Here is a 25585-nt window from a genome sequence, read left to right as displayed (position 1 = left end):
AGAAGCAGCTTTTGAGTAAAAACCTTTCATCTAAAAACCTAACCCCAACACAAGAACAAAAACCACACCAAGAGTGAGGAATCGGTGCTGTCAGCCTTGGCCACTGCAGAGCCTGATGTCACTCCCTGCCTACCATCTGCAGAGCAACACCTTGTCCTTCCAAGGAATCCTGGGATTTCTGCTGGCGGTGGCAGGAAATGAACCCAGGGTCTAGCTGTCTGTCCCTGTCCTGACAATGCCTTTGTCACACTCTAAAGCTGGTTTACCAGGAAACAGGCCCCAGTCTAGGGTGAGCTCCCTGGAGAGGTCAGCCCAAAGGCAGAACAATTTTAGGGATGAAGGAAGAGTTTTTTTAAAGGAGAATTACAAGCAATAAACAGAAATGAAGTACTGATACATACTACAACATGGATGAACCTTGACAACATTATACTAAGTAAGAGTAGCCAGTTACAAAAGCCCACATATTGCATGATTCTATTTGTATGCAATGTTCAAAACAGGCAAAGCTGTAGAGACAAAAAGTAGGTCAATGGTTGCTTAGGGATGGGAGGAAGGAGCCTTTGGGGCGCAAACAGTTTGCAATTGGCTGCTAACCTAAAGGTTGGCGGTTCGAACCCACGCAGTGGCTCCATGGAAGAAAGGCCTGGCAAACTGCTTTCATAAAGATTATAGCTAAGAAATCGCTGTGGAGCAGTTCTGCTCTGTAACACATGAAATTACCACAAGTCAGAATCGACTTAACAACAACAATATGGCTGGAGGTAGAGATGAGGAAATAGGTAGTGGGTGCTAAAGGACATAAGGTTTCTTTGGGGGATGATTAAAATATACTAAAATTTGATTATAGCAATGGTTACACAACTGTAAATGTGCTTAAAAAAACACTGAATTGTGCAATTTAAATGGGTAAACTTTATAATACGTAAATTATATCTCAATTTAAAAAAAAAAAAACTAGTGAAAGCATACCTTAATCATTAGTATATTTCAGGTGAAAATAAACCTCAAATAACCTGGAGAGACGGCAGGAGGGAGCGAGAGAGAGAGATTTTGCAATTGATACAGAAAAGAATTGGTTAGAAATAGGCTTCTGGTTGTTATTGCTGGGTGTCTTTGAGTCAATTTTCAACTCATAGCAACACAAGTATCAGAGAAGAACGGCCCTGTAGGGTTTTCTAGGCTGTAATCTTTATGGGAACAGATCACCGGGTCTTCCTCCTGCAAAGCCCCTGGGTGGGTTCAAACCATTAACCTTTCGGTTAGCAGCAAAGCACTTAACTGCTGAATTGGTGAATCTGAATTTTTGTTCAGGTTGCATTATGATGATGACACAGTATGCTTCCTGCTTCAGTCACACGCTTTCTATCCCCTGTTGCTGTTGTTTGCCGTCTCGTTGATTCCAAATCGTAGCGACCCTATGAGAAGTTACACCCTAAGAACTGCAAATACGTGCGCAGCTTAAAGAGGCGGGCTGCCATCTCACTTACTTAGTGGATGGCTCTCTTCTTGGAAATAAGGCAGCATACACACACACACACACACACACACACACACACACACACAAAACCCGTTGCAGTTAAGTAGATTTCGACTCAGAGAGACCCTATAGCAAAGTCACATAGCACTGGTTTCAAATACCCAATTCTCCTTTTATTAGCTATGGGGCCTCAGTTTGTCTTCCATACCCACATTTCGAAGTTGAGTAAGAATTATATAACATGACTGTTATGGGTTGAATTACCACCTTCCCCACTCCCTTCCCCCACCCCCAAAATATGTGTTGTAAATCCTAACCTCTATGCCTGTGGTTATAATCCCATTTGGGAATGGGTTGTCTTAGTTATGTTAATGAGGCAGAATTAGTGTAGGGAGTATCTTGAGTCAATTTCTTTTGACGTATAAAAAAGACTAAACAAGCAAACTAAGAAGCAGAGATGGGGGAAGATAGAAGCCAAGACACATGGACATCTCCAGGGAACCAGGAAGCAGAAACTGAAGAGACAAGGACCTTCCCCCAGAGCCAACAGAGAGAGAAAGCCTTCCCCTGGAGCCAGCACTCTGAATTGGGACTTCTAGCCTCCTAAACTGTGAGAAAATAAGTTTCTTTTTGTTAAAGCCATCTGCTTGCGGTATTTCTGTTATAGCAGCACCAGATAGCTAAAACAACTACCAAATACGCTAAAGGCAGCCAGAGTCTTCTCCTGCTAGCCCTCTGGTGCAGGGGAATTGAGGGACTACCGCAAAGCATTCAGAGGACATCACTTACTGGAACTGTTACATAATGGAAACGTGATGGCGGAAATACTGTTTTCCTGGTGATGTGGAAGGATTTTCATATAACTGGCAGACATATTATTTTCATTTCTGAACAGTCCATTTTATAATCGGCTGTTTCTCAAAAAGGAAATAGAAATGGGATTTTAAAATATAAGAAATATGGTCAATCTCATTCTTAAGATAAATGCAAATAAAAATTACAAGAGGATACTTGCATTTTTACAGATTGGCATTCTCACATAAACGTGGTGGTGTATAATTTGCTCCATCTGGAGGGCAATTTGACAGTATCTGTCAAAATGCATAGTGCACAAAGTCTTGGATTCAGTAGTTCCACTTCTAGGAATTTATCCCATAGATAAAAGGCATCTTTTATAAAGGCATCTACTGCAGCATTATTTGTAGGAGCAAAAATATAGAAACTTGTCTATGAAGAAGACTAAATAAGTCAATAAACTAGAGTATATCCAATATGGTGGGATTTGTGGTTGTCGTTAGCTGCCATCATATCCATTCTGACTCATGGCGACCCCCTGTGTTTCAGAGTACAACTGTGCCCCATAGGTTTTTAAGGCTGTGACTTTTCAGAAGCAGATCGCCAGGCCTGTCTTCTGAGGCACCTCTGGGCGGGTTCAAAGAGCCAGCCTTTGGATTCTAACCACCAACCTTTCAGCTAGTAGCCATTTGCACCACCCAGGGACTACCATATATAATGGGATGCTATTAAAGAGAGATCTCCAAGATGTATTGCTAAGGGGGAAAAAGGTATAGAAATACATGTAGACACTTCCAATTGTTTAGTATACAGAAACTAGTGACCACTGGTTACCCCTGTGGAAGGAAATTAAGAGACAGGTTTTCGTTGTACACCTTAATTTTCGTTGTATACTCTTCAAAAAATAACTTTTGAATTTTCTACCATTTGAGTGTATTATCTATTCAAAAAATTAGTTAATTAAAATGTCAACTGCTACAATGAAAAAATCTGTAGGAATAATAGCTTACATTTATTGTATTTTGCTTATGTCAGGCACTGCTTTTCCAAATACTTTGCATGTATTATTTCATTTGATTTAACTACAATCTTGTAGGGTCCTGTTGCCCGTTGCAGTTGAGTCGATTCTGACTCTTAGTGACCCTGTAAGACAGAGTAGAACTGCCCCATAGAGCTTCCAAGGCTGTAATCCTTATGGAAGCAGACTGCCACATTTTTCTCTCTTGGAGCAGCTAGTAAGTTCGAACTGCCTACCTTTAGGTTAGCGGCTAAGAGCTTTAACCACTGCGCCACCAGGGCTCCTTCAGGTAGGTACTCTTACTATCCGCATTTCACACAGTGGGAATTGTGGTAGAGAGATGCTGATTACTTGCTCAAAGATTCATACCTAGTCCTTGGCGGGAGCTTAGATTTGAACCCAGGCAACCTGGTTGCAGAGACCACACTCTTAACCACCATATGATACTGCTCCGATGTAATCTCAATTCTCCATAATAAAGTCTTAATTATATATAGTGTGTCCAATACGAATCTTAGATGACAAACTCAGATGTGCAAGAAATATTTCATTCTTTTATTTTCTTTGAATCAGCTCGAATCTGTCTCTGAGGCTCCATCCAGCTTGATTGATAGACAATGTAATCTCAGGCAGCTTTGGGGTTCCCCCACTCCAAGAACTGTGCAAGGTCCCGGGGTCTAACATGGCACCAAAGCCCAGCAGAGGCCCTGCCACTTCTCAGTCTTCATTGGTTACCACAGTGACGTCCACTGACCAGGTCCTGCCACAGCATGTAGTCCTACCCACCCTCACTCCGACTCTGCAAACTTCATATTCTGGGGAAATTTACTCCTTCCGGTTTCTTGCTCCTTCAAAGGCACTGAGAGTACTCTCTTCAGTGAATTTAGGTTTTATCTAAGGATAACAAGATCGTTATTCAAAAACTCTCTAAGGTGAGAAATTACTAAGGCGTGTGGAAGTCGTCAAATGGGAACCTAACTTGCAGTGTAAACTTTCTCCAAAAACTCTATAAAATATTATTTAAAAAGAAAGAAAGAAATTACTAATGGCCTATCTGATTTGCTAGGCTCGAAGAAGAACAGAACATTTAGGGAGAAGGCAAAGAAATTAATGTCTCAATAAATGATCCTGCTACCAGAGTCACAGCCATGAAAAACAGAATACATTTGGTGTTGGAACTCTCCTCCTTCATGAAATTTCTCTCTGCAAGTGTCTGGACTTGTGTGGTTCCAGAAGGATTACTGGAAGAAATAAATGAAAATATATCTTCCATGGTAGCAGATTTGGCTGAGACATGGGGACAGTCACCTGCCCCACCCCAGTTTTAATGCAAAGGAAGACTGTGTACAGTGTACAAGGGAAAAAGACATGATGGAGAAATGAGGATAGTCCCCCTGTACACCTTGTTGTTGTGTTGTTCGGTGCCATCAAGTTGATTCTGACTCATAGTGACCACATGGGACAGTAGAACTGCCCCAAAAGCTTTTGTTGGCTATTATCTTTATGGAAGCAGATAACCAGGTCTTTCTCCTGTGGAGCAACTGGGTGGGTTCGAATTGCCAACATTTTGGTTAGCAGAGTGCTTAGCCATTGTGCCACCAGGGCTCCGCTTTATACCTTAAAAGTCCTCAAACAAGAGTCAGTCAATTCCTGGCCCTGCTCAGCTAACCAACACATACGTGCAGAAAGGAAGACAGATTGGAATCCAAAGAAGGAAGTTTTGGAATCCGAGCACCTAGAATCAAAGAGAACATGTTTAAATAGAAACCAGGTTGATACCAAAATTTTGAGGTGGCTATGACAGGCAGAAAAAGAGAGATATATGATCCAAGCAGAGGATCTTTTGACTACAGAAGCCTGATTAGGAGTCTGCCCCAAATTCCATCTGCCACCAAGGAAAACAGAAAGGAAATGTGCAGCGAGATCCAAGCCAAGGGGAAATAATCCAAGACAGGTGTGCCTCCTGAGTATTTAGTAATCGTGTCCAACTCAGTAAATCTGAGGGTTTTTTTTTTTATTTTTTTATTCCTTGGGCTACTGTCCATTTTAATGAGCAGAGAACATTTGATCTTGAGCAGTTTCAGAAGCTCAATTTCCCTCCACTCTTTGCCTAAGTTTTGTAGAGGAAAAACAATAGCTGTAGTACTGGTATAGATCCACTTGCGGTCTCTCCTGGTCAGCTAATTCTTGGTCCTTTGCTCCACCTAGTGGATCTCCAGGCCAGAGAGCATTGGAAGAGAACATTGATGAGAAGGACTTATTTTTAAATCTGGGCTTCTGTCAGTTTCTTTATTGACATTACACAGTTCCACCCCAACTGTCGTTGTTCACACTGGGTGAGCGCTTCCATTTATTTCAGTTAAAGCTAAATGTGTAGCTGTGAGTCAGCAGATTCCTTTTCTCTCTTCTTAATATATAAAGAATATTACATAATCAGGAGACCCATTTCAGCACAGAAAATCACTCATAATTATATCCTATGATAGCCAAACTCAATCTAGCCCTGGCAGGGCCATTTAAAATAATGGCCTACCTACTTGTTAACACTTCAGGGCCTCCTTTGAGCGATAATTGGTTGAGTAGTCATAGGACTCTTTTTCAGGGAGTCTCATATTCAATTATAAAAACAGATGAAAGAACATAGTAAAGGACAACAAGCTAAGAAGATCGGGTACAAAGGAATTCAGAACAGACTCTTAAACAAAATCCATATGTGGAGACAAAGATTAGTATTAGTGTAGGTCTAAGCTATTAGAGTATACAAAAAGAAATCAACAATGTATACTCATTTGCTAGCCTACCATGCCCCTGTCAGTCACCAGCCTTAAAATCAATTAAATCATTATTATTTATTCCTTAGCTATATTTAACACTTAATTGCTTGTGGCAAATGAATATGAATCTCTCTGCAAAGATGAAATTAATCCATACAAAGCTAGAGTTAGAAGGATCTCAGAAAACACATTGCTCAACCCCGTTATTTTGAAATAAGACGCCCAAAGTCACACAGCAAGTTGGAGACTTGAGTCAGCCTGTTAGCTCAATCCTCAATCCACCCATTTTAATAGCACAGCCTGCTGTCTATTTTAAAGATGGTGGCAGTATCAGTCAATGATGGTGATTAGATTCAACACTTTGTTGGAAAGAATTTTCTGTGAGACACTATGCAAGCATAGGCTTTTCCTAAGTATTTACTCATGGAAACATGTGTTAAATAGGAGAATTAATTGCTGGCTGGATGCCAGCCAGAAGATTTATACCCAGCTGAACAGAGAGACAGGTAACTTGACCTCTGTTGGGCTGGTAGGATCCATCATCCCTCCAGACAGGCACTTGGTTGTGGTGAAGGTCTGACTCTGGCTGGAGGGCTGCCACCATCTCACCAAGGATGACTTCACCAGAGTGACTTAATCATCTATGGGTTGGTCAGAAGCTCAGGTTCATGTGAGCAGGGTGGGGGCAGCAGGGAACAGAGCCTGAGTAATGCTTCATAGTGGGTGTGGAGACTTAATATAATAGTAAGCATGCTGTTGATTAAAGTACATGACCCGGGTAATTGCTAGAGATCCCAGACCAGCTATCCCCTAGGATTTTGGGGATCTGATCTAATATCAGACAGAAAGACCAGTTTCAGCTTTGCAGCAGAGGCCTTTGAAAATGGTCCAGGAGTAATTGGCATTTAATCAATGCAATCATTATTGCAGCACATGGCTCCTGCAGCGTCAGCCCCCCTTGTAACCACTGACCTCCAGAAGGGAGGATAAGTCAGTGTAATTCTACTCCCCCCACCATTTGATCCACAATCCCAGACTAGCTCTGAGTGAAAATATCTTCACGTTTGCATATTTAAGAAACACAGGTTCACTGTCAGTAGGAATTCAGTCTTGCATTACTGATGGTATAAACCGTGATGGCATTTTCCCTTTAGAGAGGCCTAATCAGCATTAATTTTGATAGACAGGAAAGGAAAAGCTTCAGCAGGCTGTTAGCATTTGCTTTTCATCTAATCTTCTTCCTAAACTTCCCTGAAACGTGGGGAGGAACATGGCTGCTCATTACCCCCTGAAATATGGAAGAAGCTTACACTGCCTATAACTAAGGGACAAAGAAATGTTCGCCTTTGCTCTTGGTTTTGCTTCATAAAGTGTTACTATTGGGCATCAAACTGGGTATTTAAAGGAGAAGATAACTCTCTTGGAAAAGTACACAATATTTTTCAGCCTAACATCCTCTCTCCTTTTCCCAGCAGAAATTCATAACTGGCTTTCACCCATTCTGTATAAGGCAATTTGAAAAAAAGGAAAGGCCAAGCTTCCCCTCTGAGTCAGCATCTTAATAAAGTCTTTAATTGCTGTGCTCCAAGGCTCAGCCTCTTCTCCATCTGCACTTCTCTCCAGGTGACCACACCCAGTCTCACGCCTTTAAACACCTTTTCTAGGCAGATAGCTCTCAAATTTATATCTGTTGCCCACACCTCTTCTCCCAAACTCCAGAATCTTATATCCAACTCTCCAATGATGTTTAACAGCCATATTCAAGACAAACTCTTTGTCTCCCCAAGCTTGTTCTTCCTCTGCATTCCCCATCTCAATAAATGGTACCAAAATTCACCCAAAAGCTTTAGAGTCCTTACTTTCTCTCACACCCACTTCCAATCTATCAGAGTCCTGTCAGTTCTACTTTCAAAATATGCCTCAAGTCTTCTTACTTTCCCCACCATACTAGCTGATGCCACAGCCATCTCTTTCCTAGGCTACTGCAGTAGCTTCCTAGCTGTTCTCTTCACTTGCCTTCTCTGTCAGTCAGGCTTCAGTTGCAGGTGACAGAAGCCATTCTAGCTATTTGAAGCAGATACTTAACACAGTTGTGGTAGATTGTTTCTAATGATGCTACAACAATCCTTCCCATCCTGCACCCCTTTTTGCAGTGTGACTTTGCCACACCTCTCATCAATAGATGAAGTCTGTTTTCCCACCCCTTAAGTGTGGGCCAGCCCCATGCCTCATTTTTACCATTAGAATGAGACAGAAGTGATGTTGTGTGACTACCAGACCTAGCCATAAGAGGCCTTGCAGCTTCCATTTTTACCCTCTTGGAAGGCAGCCTTCATATAAAGAAGCTCAGGCTAGATTACTGAATGATGAGAGACCATGTAGAAAGAGAGAGAGGTCTCAGCCATCCCTGTCAAGGTCACAGACATGTAAGTGAGGCCATTCAGGACCCTCCAGCCTAGCACAGCTGACAGCTGAATGCAACCAATATATGTGAACCCAGCTGAGACAGTAGAAGAATTGCCCAGCCAACCTACAGAATTGGGGGAAATAATAACTGTTGTTGTATTAACCCACTAAGTTTTAGGGATGTCCATTACCCAGCAATAGATAACTGAAATGTCAGTTAATTTGTGGCTTGCAAAACCATTGGAAGGCTGGAGGGGTAGGCTCTAGGCGAGGGCTCCAGGAATTTCTTGCTGAATAAGACTGCAGAACTGGCCTGCCAAAGAAACTACTACTTCTGCCATAATCTAGAAGGTAAGGATCGAGAAGCCATCAATCACTTGCTCCAGAAACGCACCACCTTAGCCATGATCTGGGCATCAGGAAGTCACTACAAGATCTGTTGACTCCACAGCCATGCCACAGAGTCATTTTGCTTTAGCAAAATGGATAAACAATGTGCTATCCCTACCTTTTCCCCACTTAAGTTGGTTCTGAAGAAGACTTGTGTAGGTACATATGAGTAGTAAAAACTAAATTATGTCTGAACTTCTAGCTGCAAGGGAGTCTGAGAAATGTAATTTTTAGGTTTTTAGCCTATGCACTGCTGGAAGACACAGAAGGAAGGATTTTTTTATAAAATCTGTTTTGTTCACTATCATATCCCCAGCACCTAAAATAGTGCCTGACAGATAATAGATAGATGCTCATTAAAGATTTGTTACATGATTGAACTTGAGTTTTATAAAGGAAAGACATAATTTAGAGATGATTGTCTTTAGCTAGAGTATGACATTCTATATGCCTAGAACCCTGTATTTCTGTCAGGAAAGCTGTAATTCCCCTTTATGAATATGTCCTGGAGTATCAAGAAATATTTAGGATTCAAGATATTTTTTCAGCCCAGTGCTTGCCATCTTTACTGTCATTGTATAACCATCCCAGGCCAAACATTCAGGGTCTGGGTTTTTTTTTTTTTTTCCTTGTTTGTTTTTGTTTTGTAATAAATATTCATTAGAAAAGATGAATTTGGGAGAATGGGGACAAGTTGTTGAAGGGCAAGCTCCGCAATCATTCCTGCTTCCTATGGCTTTGGCTACCATCTCCCTCTGAGGACTTGTTCTTCAGGATACTAACAGCTTGATTTCTCTAGGTAACATCATGCCAAAGGAAATTAGCTCAGTATGGCTTCTACTGAATTCCATCTGTAGCTCAATGTTTTAAGGTATTTGTGAAAAAGGCTACAGAGCAATTTGGATAAGACAAGGCAATGTTCCAGTCTCTGAGAATATTTCCTCCAAAGAGCTGTCTTTAAAAATACCACTGAACAGCCTGAAAATCCACCCACACATGAGCAATCTGCAATATACAGCAAGCTTTTCAGGTGTCACAGCCATAATAGCAGGTGGTTCCTTTGGATAGAAAAATCATGGCCAGGATATAGAGACAGAAAACAAGCTGTTGTGGTATTCTGGGTATAGCTTTCCCCATGTGAGTCATTCCCATATGCCTGCTCTTACCACGGGCCCCTTCCCAGAGGAAGTGGGCTGTGTGAATGGAGGTTTGTGTAGAGCTGCGTTCTGGTGGGCAAACTTCAGTGGTGCCCATATTTGGCAGATCCAATGAATCTTTAGATATTTGTCAACACACTTTTTTAGAAATCTCAAAAGGCAAATTTTCAAATGCATTTGATACCTATTTTTGCTTCCCTCACAACAAATACATAATCCTGTTATGAAGATTCAACAGTGTTCATTTAAGGCATAGCTGCTTCCGAAATTCTCATATAAGTAAATTTTAAATACAAGATTATAAGGAAGGCCAAGATTTGAGCAATTTGCAAAAGGTGGGAATTTAATTTACTATTTTATTATGAAACATTTGAGACATATCAAAGCTTTAAACAACAGGTATTTACCCTGGGTAGAGCAAATGGTTAGGGGCTTAGCTGCTTAGCCAAACGTTTGTAGTTTGAATCCACCCAGAGGCACCTGGAAAGAAAGACCTGGAAATCTACTTCTGAAAAATCAGCCACTGAAAACTGTATGGAATAGTTCTATTCTGACACATGTGTGGTCACTATGAGTTGGAATTGACTCCATGACAGTTGTTTTTTGGTTTATTTACTCTTTAGTAAATTCTGTTACTTACAATATAAAAATCTGGACTAGTAAAAAAGGCTTTGTTTCCAGATAGAAGTGCAACAAAGCTGGAAATTAAGTTTTGCACAGTTTTTTCTCCCTCCATAGTGTATATGACTAGCATTCTTATCAGTTATAGGTATAGCAAGTCTCCTAACTGAAAAGGGAGTCTCAGTTTAGAATGAAAATCAGCTAAGGTCCAATAGGAAAAGATGTGTATAGGAAACCTTGACTTTATTTGAATGGAAGACAACTACATTAAGAAGTAAAAAGGAAGTATATTCATTAAGCTAATTAATTCCAGCTCCTCCATATCTTAGAGAGGTGCCATTTACTAGCTGTGTGAATTTGGGCAAGTTCTTTGACCTCTCTGTGCCTCAGTTTCCTGATCTGTATGGTCAGGATAATAATAATAGGACCTACTTCTTAGGATTGTTCCATATAAAGCACTTAGAACAGTGCCTAGTATCCAGGAGACCCTCAGTAAACTCTAGCTCACTTCTTCCTCCCCCTCAACTGGAATGGTAACCTCACAGGAAAGCAGGGACTCTGTCTTATTTAGTTCTGTATCTTCAGCATCTACTTTGCTCACAGTAGGCATTTAATAAATATTTGTTGAATGGATTAATTAATGAAAGTAGCTGGGCTTTGATGTTGAAAGTCAAAGAGTACTTGTCCTAAGTTTTATAGCCGGTGAGGAAAAAATAGGCTTTGATTTACAGTATTTAAACTGTGTCCCACCACTGCCCCCCCGCCAAAATTATTGCTTTGGAGTCAATTCTGACTCATAGCCACCCTGTAGGACAGAACTGCCCCATGGAGTTTCCAAGGCTGTATGTAGTCTTTACGGAAGCAGACTGCCTGGAGTGGCTGGTGGGTTCGAATATCCTTGTGCTTAGGGAGTAGGAAAGAGACCTCAGCTAAGATCAGAAGACCCAGATTCAAGTTTGGATTCTTCAAACTTACTGTCTGGGTGATGGGACTAAGGTTTTCTTTCTTAATTTGTAAAATGGGAATGATAGCTCCCGAGTTTATTCTGAGGATTAAAGTGTATGTGAAAGCTCATAACAAACTATAAAGGGATATTCAAACACATGATATTATTAATTTTTATTTCAGGGGCTTTGTCTTTTGGGTGACAGGAAAATGATTCTTTGAGAGTCTTGGAAGAAAGAATCTTTAGCTAAGATTTAAGTACTAAAAGTATTCAACCCCAGAGGTACCACAGACATAGGCTAATTTTTTCCATCTGTGCAGTTTAGGGTAGATTTGGCATACACTCAATACCAGGCAAGAAAGAAACTATGGTTTAGGCTGCTTTTAAAGTTAAAAAAAAAAAAAAAAAAGTCAGAAAAGGAAACTATTTCCTTTTATAAGCATGAATGTTAACGTAGGGAAAGCCTACATGCAGTAATTCACCACTGAAGAAGCAAAATTATTTGATCCATGTCCCCTCCTGCTTTCCTCCACTCTCCATTGGTGTTCTGGTTAATTATTTTATATATCATGCTTTATATATCATGATCATTTCCTCCTCACCCAAAGGAAAGCGCTACAGATTATTCTTAATCAGCCACATGTGACTCAGAGGTCAAAAGAGCAGCTTTTTGTAAGGCTATCTCTCTAAATTACTACTATTTGAAGGCCCAGTTTTCAGAGCCAGCGATTATTCAAAATATTATGGCTTCAAGATTAGACCCCACCCAATATATCCCAACAGAGCCTGAGTTTGAGGTGAGAAACTGGTTTGAGGAAAAAAGATAAAGTAGCAGAAAAAGCCCTGGTGGGTGAGCTGATGACTTTCTGCCCCTTCCTTGAACTTCAGGAATGACACAATGGAAAGGGAAAAAAAGGCAGTGCCCCCTAAAGACCAGATGTTCCATAAAAGACAAGACATTCAGGGAACTTAAAGGTCTATATGTGTTCTTAGCGTGAGGCAATAAATCTAATTTTCCTGGTCAAGATGCTAAATACATCGAGGAAAGGATGCTAGGAAAACTAAACCTGATTACACTTTACCATTAGAGTTAGCCTCCTAAATCTCATCACTTTATTCTGCTTAAACATTTCAATAACTCCACTTTGCTACAGCATCAGGTATAAACTCCTTACAATCACATAAAATAGTGTTCGCAACATGATCCCAACCTTCCTTTTTAGCTTCATCTTCTAATTCTTCTTACATGTCTTAGAAGGTATGGGGGGCCATTCATAATGTCCCAAATATGTGAGAAACTTTTAAATTCCCATCCATTTGTTAACACTAATCTCTCTGCCCAGAGCTCTCATCCCAGATGGCAAACTCCTGTGCTTCAAAGCATGGCTCAAATATCATTTCTTCTCTGTAGCTTTCTCAGGTCCTACTCTCAGAATGAGTGTTTTTTTCATCCACGGAGTCACAGCACTTTAAATACGCCTTTGTGAAATCACTTAACTTGATCAATTAGATAGACTTCATAGGAGCCTATTTCCTCTTCAACTCCTCAAAGGCAAGTCTGAGCCCTGTCATTGTGAAGCTCCTGACACATTTTAGGAGCACAATACAGGTTTGTTGAATTGAATTAAATATTAGAAGAGGGCCAAAGCATAGATGGATTTTCTTGGGCTAGGAAGTATGGTAGGAGTTAAAGCATGCTAAATTCACAAATGTGATCCTGCTTTAGGTTTTACCAAAGTGCATATGATTTGCTTTTATTAAAAAACAGTGTCATGGATGTATTTCTTTAGATAAAACATTATTCATCCATTTTTCTGCTTGGAATCGGCTTTCCTATAACTCAGCCAAAAGGTAGCTGAGTAGTTTAAAATATTCTCCAGCTGGAGTGGAATCACATTTGGGGCTTGCTTCAATCAGTGCACCTCTGTCTTGCTTTTGCTCTTCAAAGAGCCCCTTAGTCAACCCAAGCCTTTGAAGGCATGAGCTGAACGGAAACCAGATGAACTCTGTTGAATTTTAAACTTGTCATATTCTCTACTCTAGCACTAAAGTTTCCTGCTCTAATTGAGTAAGTTAACTGAAGAATTGTATAATGCAGTATCAATTTATTTTTTATTTTATTCATTATTCCCACCTTGTTCCAGAAAATGCTTAAGGGTGGATAAAGAAAGAAACCAAATCCAAAAACAAATTATTCCACACTCATCCCTTTGGGTTTTTTGGTGACCGTCTGTCAGTGCTGATGTCAGTCAGTACAAAAGACTTGGGAAAGGTTTCCAGGTCTACTAACAGCGTTTCCTGTAGCACCTTTTATCTTGGTTTACAGCAAATGATTCTGTCAAATGTCCACAAAGCCACTTTTGCCCTAAGATCCAGTATGAGTGTGTTCAATCTTGAAATCAGTCAGTCACTTATGCCCTTACCTACTGTACATAACTATGAGGTTACTCAGCATGTATCCTGGCTAAGATCATAGCTGGTTTCATGTCCTGAGGTGGTCAGAGGGGTTAGCACAAAGGTTAAAAGCAGAAGCTTTGGAGTCAGTCAGTCTGAGTTTGAATCTGACCATACCTCTTACCAGTTACGTGGTCTTAGGCCAGTTACTTAACCACTATATGCCTCAGCTGTTCTGTCAGTAAAAAAGGACTAATAATGGTACCTACACCTCACGGGTTTCTGTGTAGAATAAGGGAGTTACGTGCACAAAGCACTTAGAACAGCATCTGACACATGGTAAGCACTCAATAAATGTTAGCTCTTATGTCTGTACTTTATATACTATCTTTATATTTTTAAGTAAGGGAAGTGGGTATAATAAAAAGTTAAAGGAAGGCTGATCATTTTGAGAACAGACTTTATTTATAAAACCACAATTCTGTCTGCTATTGACAAAATGCCTACAGCTGAGATATTAGCTAAGGAGATATATTGATTTTAGCTTCACAGATAACCAGAATCCAACACTATCCCAGTTTTACTATTCCTGTGCGGCTTTGGATGCAGCCTTGAAAAAACAAAACAACAAAATTCTTTTTAATATACAATAGCTTAAGCAAACCACATCTTTAGTTTTTTTTTTTTTTCTATTTAAGGGATGAGACTGGGACTACTCATCTAGAATGCTATTTACAGAGAAAGCCCTAGGGAATAGGATAATTTAAAGATGAAGGTTTAGTTTAATCTGGCTTTCATAATACAATATCCATAATGGCTTTAGAAGAATGTAAATAAATAACATTGGTAAACAGTATATCTGGATAATTTTCTGACCTAACATCATGCTGAGGAATCAAGAGGATTCCTCCATACATTTTAAAGTTTTTTTTTAATTTATTCTATTTGCTGATTCACAAAGTGTTGTTCCATATTAAAGTAATCACCAATATAACATATGACAAACAGTATCCATGGAAACCTAACAGCCTATTTTTTAAAACCCCCTGTTAATATTCAGTTGAGCTCAATCTATCCTGCTTGATATATGTGTGGATACTAGTGCTCTCTTATACAGGAATGTAAAATTAATGGTATCTGGTCTCAAGTTGTAAGAAAAACTCTCTCAGATTAGGAGGTAGCTGAGTGACATGTAAAATCTATCTGAAGTTAAGAATACACTTATGCTGGGCAAGGGGGAGGGAAGAGGAAGAAGCAGACAGACATACAAGGAGAGAACAACTACATTGGCTCAAATTAAATGGAGGTAATTAAGTTGAGACAGCAAATAAATAAATCAACAAATACCCCATTTTTGCTTTTAAACAAATCACTGGCAAATCCTTACTAACAATTTTAAAGTTCATCTGTTAATATATATTTTAAACAGGAAAAAGTTTGAACATTATGTATATCTCATAACCCCATTCATCTAATGCACTCCTCTGCTGAGGTGTCTAACATGTCTTCATCTGTATTTTCTTCTGTCTCCGGCAAGTTGCCCCAAAGTAGGACATTCACACCTAGAAATAAAATTCATAAAATTATTTAGTGCTGGCTACTGTTGCAACTCTGAACATGATATATGAAACCTTATATACTAACATTCTTATATTAAGTCATGGTTGTTAGCAGTTAGGAAGCTATTAAAGAGTATATCACAAATAAAATTATTTAATTAAATTTACATTCATCTAGGACACAAAAATTCTTTAAAGCATTTTAAGCAAAGGCTTAAATACTAAAATCTTAGAACTCAAAAGGATCAGTCTGCTTACTGTCTCCTACTTTATGACATACTCACTCCACAGTTATAATTTTCTAGTCTATTTTAATGATCTTTAAGAATAGAGATCTCACAAGATCCTTTTAGATTGAGTGCTTTTTTTGGAGGGTGCAGGGAATGCGTCTTGAATAAGTCTTTTCATTTTCTAAACAAGCATGGAAGTAGCTAGTGCCTTTTTTTTTTTTTTTTAATTAAAAAAAGCAAGGTTTTAGAGCCAGTTATAATATGAACTGCAATCCTTGATATCGGTGGGTTTCAGCCTTGAATAAAGGAAGGCTGTCAAGGAAGACTTGTAAACTTTAGGATTAAGTTATAGCAGTCAGTACAATAAACAAATAATAATCTAAAATCCCATTGAGAAAGGACAGTCAGATTTCATATTGAAGAATCCACCAGAAGTATATACAGTATAAGACCAAACACATAGTACATGATGATGAGATGGTTTATGCTGGGCACATACTACACTATAACTTGAAAGCACTGAATTGAAAAAAAGATCCCATTATTAAGTGACCCCTAGGAAAGTCAATTAAGTTCAACAAGAAAAGCTGTCCAGTTGTGAGTGTGGGCACTAGGATGACTCAGAGGCTCTGGCTACCCTCCACATACACTGAGATAACAGCATACACAGAGATAACAGCAACATGGTGGAATGGAGTAAGCCAGTGGTTTCCACCACTACTAGTACACCATGGATGATTTTACTACTTTTACTGCAAGTGTATTCAACCATAGATCATACATATTAATGATTTGTGTATTTAAATTTTTTACTAAAGGATGTTATGCTATATGTATCTTTTCTAACTTGCTTTCGTCACTCAACATCAGGTTTTTGAGGTTAACCTATGCTGATATGCGAGACTTAGCTCATTTTCCTCATTTCTTTCTGTAGAGTATTCCATTATGGGAATAAAAACACATTGTAAATACAGCACATCAATTATCCCTTCCTCTAACTGCCCATCTTGAACAGATGCCCAAGGAGACATATACAAGGATGTACACTGCACATGGTAGAGACAGTGGAAACCATCAACTGTCTCTTTCTGCTGAGAGAGATACTGGAATTTAATCAGGCAAGAAGTTAGCCTCTATCTGATGCTGCTGAGGGTATAGATGTTTATTATATCATTTCCTGTAAATTTTTGTGTGTTTCAATTGTTTTAGGATAAAAACAGTTTTATTTTTTTCCTAAGAATGAACGACGTTCTGCTTCTGGTAATATGGCATTGAAGAGCTGCCAGGATAATAGGAATTATTAGGCCAAAATCTAGGAAAATTAGAACCCATAGAGGTAAATGGAGAGCTGAAGCCATTTTGTCTTTGAGGACATTTTCCAACATCAGGGAATTTGAATGGAGGTTTCCCAAGCCTCCTCAGGAAAATTTCTGGAAATCAGGTCTAAATGTGGATATTAGCCTAGAACACAGACATCATGGGGCCCTTTTCGGTCTAAACGTTCTAGAATTTTATAAAGCCTGTGTATGTATTCCTTTGATGCTGCTGATTCAGGTGATTTGAGGACAGTTCCAATGCTATTAGAAACCCTCTTTTATACCAAGCATCTAGAAAATCTTGCTTTAAATCACAGTTTTAGTGTTACAAAGAAGTTTGATATTCTTGGAGTCAATACTCAGAGACATGAAGCAGTTCAGCACAATCAGTTCAAAGGAGAAAAAATAAACTAAGAGACTGATCTGACAGAAGCAGCACCTTCCTTTCTGTTAAGAAGGAAGGAAATCCTGTGATACATCTGTTTCTCATGGATTAGATTCAATGCGAATGGAAGAATGCTGGGCTTTTATCTTTGAAAAATTTACCAATATTAAAAAGTAAATCAAAATTGAAAAATCCCCACCCTGTGTTTTGAATACTGTAAAGCAGGAAAAACAGCATCAAAGCAGAAACTTCCTTTAATGTGTCCCATGAACAACACAAATATAAAACCGGAGGCCTAAATTAGTAGTCTATATCCCATTTAGGAAAGTTCAGATAAGCTCTTGCTTGAAAATGGCCTTCTTAACATACTAGAGTCTTAAATTAAGACCCCCCAAATGATGAGTTGAGAGCCATAGTTGAATCCTAGGTGATAAAAGAAAAAAAAAAAAATCATGGTCTATAAAGACCCAAGCATAATTGGAGGGTTTAAAGACCCTGATAACCTAGCTTGCAAGTCATGATCTTTTGGTATGTGAAGGCAAATTATACCTAAAATACATATATATATACATATATATGGATACAGATATATATGTATATATACTTTAAGTTCCAAAGAAGACCAAAATAATGTTGTCTAAATATAAATTAAACATTGAGAAAATGTGTCCTATAACAAAACTGAATGGCTGCAAACAATATAAAATGTATTATGTAAATATCCTTCAAGGATTTGTAGTTATATTTTCTTAATAAAAATAATTAGCGTCAACATATTGGTGTTAAATCTTTCCCTTGGCTAAAACTCTATAATAAATTATGGATATAGATGTCAAAATATCTATTTTTATCCTGAAGCAACATCACCAAATGCAGAGGTTACACAGTTCTCCTCCTCTGCCACCATCTCCCTCCCGAGCCCAAACCACCCCCTCTCTCTTTCTCACACACACACACAGTTAAGTGACTCTTAAGACTAAAATCTTCAAAAATTCTCTGGTGTCTAGAATATCTATCAAGGTAGCAGTTTAGAACAATTAGGATATGACTGTAAAAAGACCAAGAAATCCAGCCAAGTTTGAGCTCTTAAATACAGTCAGGAACACAGAAATGGCAATGAATTTTGGCTAATAGGCTTCATAAGAGAATGTTTGGGGAAGAAAGCCATTGAAGTTTTACTTTAACTGATCCAGCCCAGCTAAGATGAAATTATCTATTGGAAGCTTCATTCAGGTATCAATAAAGAAATGTTGGAGAGATGTCCGAGTCAATCGTTTCTTACCAGTGGAGTCTAGTCTGCTAGTACCATAAACTGCCTGGCTGTGAAACATCCAGAAGTGTCCATTGTTACAGGAGAGAAGGCAGGAACTACATGGAACAATCACATGATAACCTACAACGTTCCCACTAAAAAAGAAAGTAAATGCTATTAGATGCCGTATAATACCCAGGGATATAAACACTTTTACATGCTGTTACCAGACAGTCCACATAATTTAGAACTTACTCTCTCCTAACAACCTCCATAGCTGGGTTCTTTGGGATAAGAGTTACTTTGTTAATGGTTTCGTTTTACCATCAAATGGGAAAAAATAGTCTAAGTTAAGTGAAATAATACTACCATATTCTTGCATTTCTTTGCTAGTATTATTTTATGTATTCTCCCTTCAGCAGCTAGGTTCTGGATGCCATAAGGTTGTGATTTGTTCTGCAAAGCACCCAAAATTGATTTGCTGCTCAGGCAAAAGATACTTAACGATCTCAGATCTACAGGTGAAAGAGTTTTCTATCCCTACAGCTCTGGCAAGTTGGGTTCTTATAATGTTCCAGTTCAATAGCAGCACCTAAAAACTGTTTCAACAGATGGAGGAGTAGGAAGACAGCATGAGTCCCTGTAAACCAAATACAAGCTGGCAGCTCTAATTTTAGTTTCAGTATTTTTGCAGAAATTCAGGAAGAAAGCAAATCCATGGCCTCTAGAGAAAGTTGCAAAAGTTTTTACAGTCTTCAGTATTATCCAGCTGATTATAAGTACTTCATTCTTACAAAGATTGTTCTGTTTACATACTAAAAAGCGTGAACATACAGGGAAGTTTTAATGCTTTGTTTTTTTAATGGCAACATGAACTGTTTATACCTTGAGTTGTAAAAATTCCTGTTATAGCTTGGTCCCACCCTGTAAGATGTGGGAGTCAAGTCATTTTTGTGAGGCACTATAAAGAATACTATAAAAGGTACCAGCCTACCTAAAATACGTCTTCTAATCATAACCTGCTTGAAGGACAAACAAATGAAAATAGAGGTTGTTCTTGGACTAGGACTGACTAGTTATTTGTAAACTATATTGTAAGAGTAAATTCCACAGCTTTAATTACCACCTACATTCATTTATTCACTCACTCATTCATTCTACTAATATTTATTGAGCATCTACTAAGTGCCAGGCACTCTTCTAGGTGCTAGGGATACAGCAGTGGACAAAACAAAGTTTTTGCCCTCATGGAGCTAACATTCTAGTGTGTGACACATTAGATCATTTTGCTCCCTTCAACGGCTTCCCATTGGCCAAAAACAAATACAACCTTATACCAAGGTCTAGGTCTGCGCTGTCCTAAACAATGGCCACTAGCCAAATGTGGCTGCTGAGCACCTGAAATGTGGGTAGTTTGAATTGAGATGTGCTGTAAGTGTAAAATGTATACCAGATTTCAAAGACCAAGAACAACAAATAGAATGTAAAATATTTCATTAATAATTTTTTATGTTGGTTACAAGTTGAGCTGATAATATTTTGGATATATTGGGTTAAATAAAATATATGATTAACATTAATTTCACCAGTTTCTTTTTACTTTTAAAAAATGTGGCTACTAGAAAATTTTAAATTACATATGTGGCTTGCATTATAATTCTACTGGACCGTGCTGCTCTAGATTATCTGAGCTTCTGTTACTTCTCTGACCTTTTAATACTACTCTGTCCCCATGCTCACAATGTCTCAGCCATACTGGCCATCCTCTTTTTATTCCTTGAACATGTTAAGCTCCTTCATGCCTTGGGTTCCTTGCATCTGCTGTTCCCTCTGCCTAGAATATTCTTTCTCTGCCTTCTTATCCTTTAGGACTCAACTCCAGTGTTACTCTTCATGAGAAGACTTCCCTGACCATGCTATCTAGAGTAGCTCTTACCCTCTCTCTCATGGTCCAACCTCTATTGCTTTCTACAGTTTATTATTATTCTTTTCTTTGCAGCACTTCCCACCAAATTAAATATCTTATTTATCTAAATATCTTATTGACTGATTGAGTGCCTTCTCCCTAGAATATAATGCCCAAAGGCCAGCAACTTTGTCATTTACTGCTGTTTCCAGCTCCTATAACAGTGACCAGCAAGTGGTAGGTGCTCAATATATATATAGCTCAAATGAATGAATAAGTGAATGAATGAATATCCTGAAATTAAATAATTGTTAGCACATAAGAAGAGTTTGCTAATTCAAGTTATTAGGATCATAATTTATAATCCAAACCCCATTTAAATGAAAACATCTCAACTTTCTTCTTTCTAAAATGGGAATAATAACACTCAGTTTATCCACCTCTCCAAAGATGATGATAACAGCTGGCAACCGTGTTATAATTCATAATTTATCAAGCCTTTTAACATTTATGATTCATTTATCTTCATAACTCTATATGGAAATACAGAAAAAAGGAAACAGAGGTTTAGAAGTTTAGAAGTGTAAGAAATTTACTCAGGATCATATAGAAAGTAACAGTACAGTTAGGACTCAAATATGATTTTTATGACTGTAAATCCAATCGTTTCCCCCCCAAACTACATTGCCTTGTTCTGAAAATTAAAGCAGATATTTGTGAATGTACTTTGAAAAACTGTAAAATTATATATAAATGCCAAGTATCAAAACACTCTTTTTTATAGCTTTAAGTAACAAATGGTTTTTCAATGGCTCATTGCATGGGTTATAACCAGTACTCGTTACAGCCCACTGAACCTTTCTCTGTGCTTTGGCGTCAACATCCATCTTCCAAACTCAGGGCTATCTAATATATTGCCACAAATTACCATTTTAAACATGCGATGTCTTTCAGTTTACATTTGCAGATTTCCGTGAAATAGCATCTTCCAATGAAGTCCACTGCACTGGACAGGAAAAAGTGTAGAGATAAATCAAATGTACTTTTGTGACTAAGCACAAATTTTGTAGTTTTAAAAAGCTGAGACTCTAAAGTAGAACGATAGTATATTTTATGAGTCAGTTAATATTTTGAGCTCACCGTAAACATGTAACAAACCTTCCATTTAAAAAATCTTGTGTTCATTCATTCAGATTTCTTAGCACATTAATCCATCACCTTAATAACCCCTACAAAGAAGAGGAGACAATAGGAAAGGCCTGATCCTACTCTGTTCTAGACTCTGCCTCTAACCTATAACAATTCACCTGAGTCCTCCTAATGACTGCCTTATTACTTACCAAAGCTATTACAAAAATGGATGGGTTAATATTTTAAATTTGTATGTGTGTGTGTGTGTGCATGCTACTAAAAAGAAAAAGCACTAGACAATAAATCACAGAACCATTGCCAACAGGTTTTATGGTTTTTTTTGCCCAGTGCCCTTTCTTTTTTGAAACATACACACAAACTTAAAATATTAGCCCATGCATTTTTGCAATAAATGAAAGCCTTTGGCTTTGCTATTAGGCACAATTACACTTAAACTGCTTCAGAAAAGACTTCAAGGGAGGGAGAGTCCACAGCTTTACTTGGGTATATTTTTAAACAATTTAAGTTTCTACCATTATCATGAAATTCATTTTAAAGTATTATGGTTATTAGGCTGCATCCTCTGATTCTGTGTCCAAAGATTGGAGGACAGCTTTCCACCCATATCTTGGCTAATTCCATATCTTAGCTAAGTATTCTTTCACTTTAATGATAAAATTTCAATAAACAGCTAAATCTTTAAAATCACCCAGGGCATATATGTTAACTACGGAAAAAGAAAGGACCTTTTAGAGCAAGAAAAAGGTACATTTGAGTCAAATAAAATGGTTATTTTTCCAAACAGGAAGCAAATTCTTAAGGCCTCTACACCCAAAAGTGGGTAGTGGCTGAAAACAAAAAGATTTTTTAAAATAGGTTTAATTATGCAAACAAATGCATAATACTCAAAACAGGCTTTAAGGGAGACAAGGATTATTTTAGGGCTAAATCTCTATTTCATCCCAGAAAAACATAAAAATTTAAGATTTTTGAGACAATAATATTGAATTAGATGGACAATGGATCTGACTCAGCATGCCAACAGCAAATAATGGTAGAAAACTATGAATGTTTCTTAGTGTAAAACTTTATGTGTCAAAAGGAAAAAAATGTTCTCTCCTCTCCAACAGTACAGAAAATGTTTTCAGAATTTACCTAGAGACTAGGTCATGGACTTGGCCCAGAGAATTAGGATGGTTGGGAGGAGGGCACAGCCCAGGCATCCAACTTAAGAGATTCATGGTCACATGACCACAACTGAACTAGAAACGTTACGTCAGGATTGACCACTTTGGCTAAACCACAGACTTTGTCCAGACAGTCTGCCCACTTAGTTATACTCCAAGGGGCTCATCAGACGGTTGGGAGGAGCTGGAACACCAAAATGATAACCTCCGTGTCGACTCCCAGAGGTCCAAGCCATCCATTTTTCCCATTTAGTTAAAGGCTATCGTTGCCCGCCACTAGCACGACTTACTTGGTAGGAGGGATGTCTGTAGAGAAAAGGTCTATTTCAGTATCAGCCAGCAAAACAGCCTTCATTCCCCTAGAGCTGAGCACTTGTTTACAGAATTTGCAACACAGGATGGACACACACCGGTCCTGGAAACTACAACTGCTGATTGACATTGCGTCCCAGAAGGATGAGGTGTGGGACTTCGAAAAAGGAAACAAGAGCAAGACCTTTCCCAGTTCGATTCACTCAGGCTGAAGATCAAGTTGTTAGGCCTTGAGTTTTTTTTTAGCCCTGAACTTGGGAAGGAAATGAGTTCTTTTCTGTTTTCCCGGTGGGAGAGTAAAAGTAATATTTATCGAGTAGGAACAGAGAGAAGCAGCAAAATTGGCTTTCCTTTTGAACTTGCGGGAAAACCAGTGCAGTTGGAAGCGAGGAGGAGGCAAGCTGCAAGGGAAGTCCTTTACAGCTTTCCCTTTCTCCTGTCTAGAAGGATCCTCTACTCCTTAGCTCCCGCCCCTTCAGTGATTTCCTTAACCTTCTCTGGTAGTCTCCTTTATTTAAAGCCTCTCCTCTGAGAACGTCCTCTCTCCCAGCATTACTTCCCTCTCTCAGAGCGCCTCAACTCTCCTCTCTCGGATCGCGGGCTCAGGGACCCCACCCACGCCTGTTCTTTGGAAACCTTTCTTCTCTTTCCCGGATTCAGAAATCCCCTCAGCTTTTTGCACCGGATGATCCCTGGTTCTCAGTCCTTTCTCTCTCCCGCGATCCTCCTCCGTCCGCGGGCCCTCGCGCGCCCCCAGCCCTCAGCGTGCTCACTCTCGCGCCGTTAGTTCGTGTCCTCCCTCCCCTTAGCTCTCCCTCGTGGCCCCTCGTCGTCCCCTTAGATCTTCCCGGAGCGGCCGCTCGAGAGAGCCCGGAGGTGGCCGGGGAGCGGGGCAGAGGTCGCTTTCGGGGCTCAGTCGGTGCTGTCACGAACACGTCGTTTTTCCTCCCTCTTCCGCTGTCTCTGCCTTTTCGACCGGCTGTCAGTTTGAATTACCAACGCCGCGCACCGATTGGGAGAGCTAGAGTTCGCCCAGGTCCCGCATTGGAAGGTTCTGGGGCCTTCCCCTGACGAGATCTTATTGGCATGGGGACTGCCCGCCCCGCCCCAGTAACGGTGCCGAGATCAACTCTGCTCTTTGGTTGGCTGAACTTGGCTCCGCCTCCTACCTCATTGGCCCGCTCCGGGAGGTTTAGGCTAACCCCTACTCCCGCCCCCGTGAAAGCGGCAAGGCTCGCCCTTCGCTCATCTTACTGGAAGACATTCTGCATTGCCCACCGGTCTCTACTCTCTATTGGCTAAAGATCTCCGCAACGCCCCTCCTCTCTACCCCGGTCCAATTGGTCGTGTCTTCTCTAAAGAGTTTGTGTTTGGTTGTTGGTTCCGCCTTAATCCCGCCCACCAATTCTACTTAAGGTTCTGACAACCCGGGGAGGAGCATATTTTGTGACCACGCCTCGGTGGTGCTAGTCACACCTCCAAGTTTCGCTAGCTCCTCCTCCTCAGTACTGGCCTCTCGGGATCAACTATTCTTACTGGCTATAGGCCCCATCGGTCGATAGAAAGCGGGCGGTGATTGGCAAGGGGGTGGGTTCTACTTCCCGGCGGGGTCCTGCGGAGTTGGCGGAGGCTCCTCAGGGGACTAGGGGACTGAACTGCGTAGAAGCGGGTGGCGGGGAAGAGAGGGTAGGCGAGCTCTGAGTGGGAAGCGGAGCCGGGGGCCTGGGACCGTCGCGTCAGAGCCAGGTAAAGGCTCCTCTCTACCCTTTCTTCTCCCCGGCCGCTGGGCTGAAGCCCTGACTGAACAAACCCGGGCTGGGGCGGGAGGGAGAGGGCGCGGATGCTGCTCGCTGCATCGCCCTGGCGGTGCCACCCGAAATCCCTCAGACCCCCTCCCCTCCGGACCCTCTCCAAATTTCCCAGTACATCCCATAATACTTCTCAGGACAGCGTCTCTCTCCGCCCTTCTCCGCACAGCCTGAGACTCTGCCCTTGTTCACACACATACCGCCGCGCAGCCCGCACCCCTTCACTTTCCCAATTCCTCTGGACACCGGCAGCCTTAGTCTACCTTTCGGCAACCGTCGTTGACATCACCCTTAGCCATCAGCTTTCTTCTTACCCGGTCTTCAAACCCTGGCAGACAGCCCGAGTCACAGCCTAGGACCCAGAAGGATGGGTATTCCGCACTGCTTCCGGGGCTCTTCCCCTGTCCCAGCCCCCGGGCCCTCTCCGAATAGTTCCCTTCACTCACTCCCATTCCCAGACCCACATCTCGGTCCCCAAAGTTGCTCATATCTTTGCGCTTCACGTAACATCGAGGCCC

At 40.2% G+C, this 25585-nt stretch overlaps 2 protein-coding genes across 6 annotated transcripts in view; one reads left to right on the top strand and one right to left on the bottom strand.

Annotated features, from left to right (window-relative positions):
• Positions 1–14846: 14846 nt before the first annotated feature.
• FAM72A (family with sequence similarity 72 member A) lies at positions 14847–23389 on the bottom strand. The gene is made up of 3 exons (XM_023730304.1): positions 23238–23389; positions 21558–21635; positions 14847–15543 (listed from the first exon to the last, which is right to left on the bottom strand). The coding sequence occupies exons 1-3, from the start codon at positions 23387–23389 to the stop codon at positions 15489–15491; spliced, it is 285 nt and encodes a 94-aa protein (XP_023586072.1). The 3' UTR covers positions 14847–15488.
• SRGAP2 (SLIT-ROBO Rho GTPase activating protein 2) overlaps positions 22794–25585 on the top strand; it is a 330724-nt gene continuing 327932 nt past the window's right edge. For 3 of the 5 annotated variants that reach the window (XM_004375212.3, XM_023730302.1, XM_023730303.1), the window contains exon 1: positions 24905–25005. The gene's annotated coding sequence lies outside the window, so the exon portion shown is untranslated. Of the gene's footprint in view, positions 25006–25585 lie in introns of all 5 variants that reach the window. The other 2 variants (XM_023730300.1, XM_023730301.1) reach the window with 1 other exon arrangement.

The sequence above is a fragment of the Trichechus manatus genome, unplaced genomic scaffold, assembly GCF_000243295.1.
Source record: "Trichechus manatus latirostris isolate Lorelei unplaced genomic scaffold, TriManLat1.0 scaffold00035, whole genome shotgun sequence".
Taxonomy (NCBI): Eukaryota; Metazoa; Chordata; class Mammalia; order Sirenia; family Trichechidae; genus Trichechus; species Trichechus manatus.
The sequence above is the reverse complement of the archived record's forward strand: the minus strand, read 5'-3'. Positions and strand labels throughout refer to the sequence as shown.